The sequence below is a fragment of the Pteropus vampyrus genome, unplaced genomic scaffold (genome assembly GCF_000151845.1).
Source record: "Pteropus vampyrus isolate Shadow unplaced genomic scaffold, Pvam_2.0 Scaffold266, whole genome shotgun sequence".
Lineage (NCBI taxonomy): Eukaryota > Metazoa > Chordata > Mammalia > Chiroptera > Pteropodidae > Pteropus > Pteropus vampyrus.
Genome location: NW_011889047.1, coordinates 1,092,597 through 1,095,153, shown reverse-complemented (window position 1 = coordinate 1,095,153; position 2,557 = coordinate 1,092,597). Strand labels below are relative to the sequence as shown.

General features: G+C 45.8%; 1 protein-coding gene across 1 annotated transcript in view; it reads left to right on the top strand.

Annotated features, from left to right (window-relative positions):
- The window catches only part of PDE10A (phosphodiesterase 10A), a 193,373-nt gene that overhangs the window by 133,299 nt on the left and 57,517 nt on the right, over positions 1-2,557 (top strand). The window contains exon 10 of the mRNA XM_023520439.1: positions 2,173-2,224. Within this exon, the coding sequence (XP_023376207.1) occupies positions 2,173-2,224 (52 nt within the window). The remainder of the gene's footprint in view (positions 1-2,172; positions 2,225-2,557) is intronic.

Below are 2,557 nucleotides of genomic sequence, written 5' to 3'. Positions count from 1 at the left end.
TCTGAAAGATCGCAGACTGCATGGCGTTTTCCCGCTAACTAGGCTTTTGAGGTTCAAGATCACGGCAGCCGTGCGACTCTGCTTCGTGTCTTCCACTTCCTTTTGTTGCTGTTTTGTTGAGTCCATTTCTGCAAACTCGGGCAAGGGGGGGACTGGGTGAGAAAAGGTTTGTGTAGCTGTAAGACCCTGAGGCCTTGGGATGCGACAGTGTGCAGTCTGGGCGCCCTGTGTGCCCACACACGGTTTTTAAAAACGCAATGTCGTTCTGAAGAGCGGCTCTGGGGGCAGACAGTCCGATCCGAGGGCCGGCCGCGCCGTGCTGCGCGTGGCCTTGCAGGCCGGGCAAGGCCCTCACTGCTCTGTGCCTCGTGAGCACGGGGCATCCACACCTGCGCGTTGGTGGTGTTTGGATGAGAATAGCAAGTGCTCGGTGCATTTAAGCGTTCGATAAAAGTGAATTGTTATTGATATTATTATGACATTATAAACAAAGCGATCCTGTCTGCCTTTTAAAATAAAATGGGGTAAGTATTCTGGAATTTTTATTTTTAAATATGCAAACGTCTCTCCTAATTAATAGCCATTATTTTATGTGGCAGGTATGCAGAGGCCTTGCCAAGCAGACCGAATTGAATGACTTTCTCCTCGACGTGTCCAAGTAAGTGCTGGTGTCTGGGGATGTAGTAGCTCTCACTGCTCGGTGGTGCGGTGGAGCGGAGGGCCTGGCAATGACAGGCCACCCCGCGCCGCCCTCGCTGACCCCGCTGCACGCAGCCTTGTACGGACGGCGAGCCGCATCTGTGCCCACGGAGTGGCGGTCGCATCCACGTTCCCTTTGCAAGCGACTGGGCCTCGTTTGTGCTCTTTCATTTGTGTATTTTCTATTTAGAGTCACTAGAGCATTTTAAAGACACCAGGTATTTTTCTGTCTTGTGGGACAAAACTGACAGTGGAAGGAGAGGAAATGTTCGTTTATTTTTTTCCAAAAAGTTCTCTCTGGCGTTTTCCACAGATGTCCATAAATGAAAACGTATTGTTAATACTGTTATTTAAATTTTCCCATGTGCAGTAGCTCAGATTTCACTGTAGAGAAAACGCCTCACTTCCCTGACCTAGAAAAAGTCCCCAGGGCCGGCGGAGGGAGCGATTCTGGGAGCCTGTGACATTCCCGGTTCACGTGGGGTTTGCCAGCACAGGGCACATCTCCCAACCCTCAACTTAATCCTCGAAATCTGAAAATCGGCCACGTCCCCCTGCCAGCCTCTGACAGGGGACACGCACCTGCTGTCCCCCGGCTGCCTGCAGCGACGCGGGCTGCGTTCTCATTCTTTCTGTATCTGTCTCTGTCTCTGTCTCTGTCTCTCTCGCTCTCTGCCGCCGTCCTCACGGCGGGACCCTCCACGTGCCCAGCCCGCGGGCACTCCGGCTTTACGTGGAAGGTGTGTGCCTCACTTACCACACGTTACCTTAATTACAGGGCCCGCTAAACTCGCACAAACCCAAACTGAAAGCAGTAGCTGCCCACAGATCTAGTCTCTGTACATGTTCCCTGCACTGCACGCCGGCTTATGTGCATGTCCACCGGTGCATCTGTTTATCAGCTTTGCACTCTACTGTGTAGACCAGATGCTCCAAAGCGCTTGCCGCTCCTAGCAGCACGGTGTCTCACGGTGAGGGCGGTCGGCCCTCCTCATTGCGTGCGTGCTGGTAGCCTCAGAGGGATTGCAGTGCTTTCTTAGTACAGTTAAACGACTTTTTAACTTGCCGGTTTTTCAGTGATAATCTACATTTTAACCGTATTAATGAGATTTAGCAAATTTAAATATTTTTATTTCAGATCAAAGTTCTTCATGAAAATATTAAATACGGTGAACCCAATTCATTCCGTCATAGTTTTCGTTAAATGCTACAAACTTTCTACATTGATGCTTATCAGTAAAATCATTATTTTATGCATTCTCTGAAATTAGAGTCCTCATGATAAAGACAATGGTAAAGTTTCATTTATTCCTTTAAAATAATAATATCACTTGTTTCCATAAGATGACAGAAATCAAACGTATGTCTTTATGTGTTTTATTTAAATGTAGACAAAGCTGGGAAATGTAGTCAAAGTTTAATATTTTCTGTGTTCTAAACAAGATGCTTACAGGTTTTATGTCTCTTTTTCAGGACATATTTTGATAACATAGTCGCAATAGATTCTCTACTTGAACACATAATGGTAGGTGCCTTTTTTTTGAAAATGGTTTTATTTAACCTTAGATTCATGTCCTAATATGTGGTGGAACATTTTACTATATTAGACATAAATAGATGAAAAGGTGATACTTAGTGATCTGACGGTGGTGCCACCTTGATTTTTTGGTCACTTCTGTTAATTTTGGAGAGTTTCGAACAACATTTTGGGAAAATGTCTCATGAGTTTTTCATTATTTAGTGGTGAGCTATGCTTTGAAAACATATAGTTTCTTTTTATAGTCTCCACAATACCTTTGCATATGGCTGTGTGGGGAATTCTCAACTGATGTTGAGGTCCATTCTGCTTAATTAAATC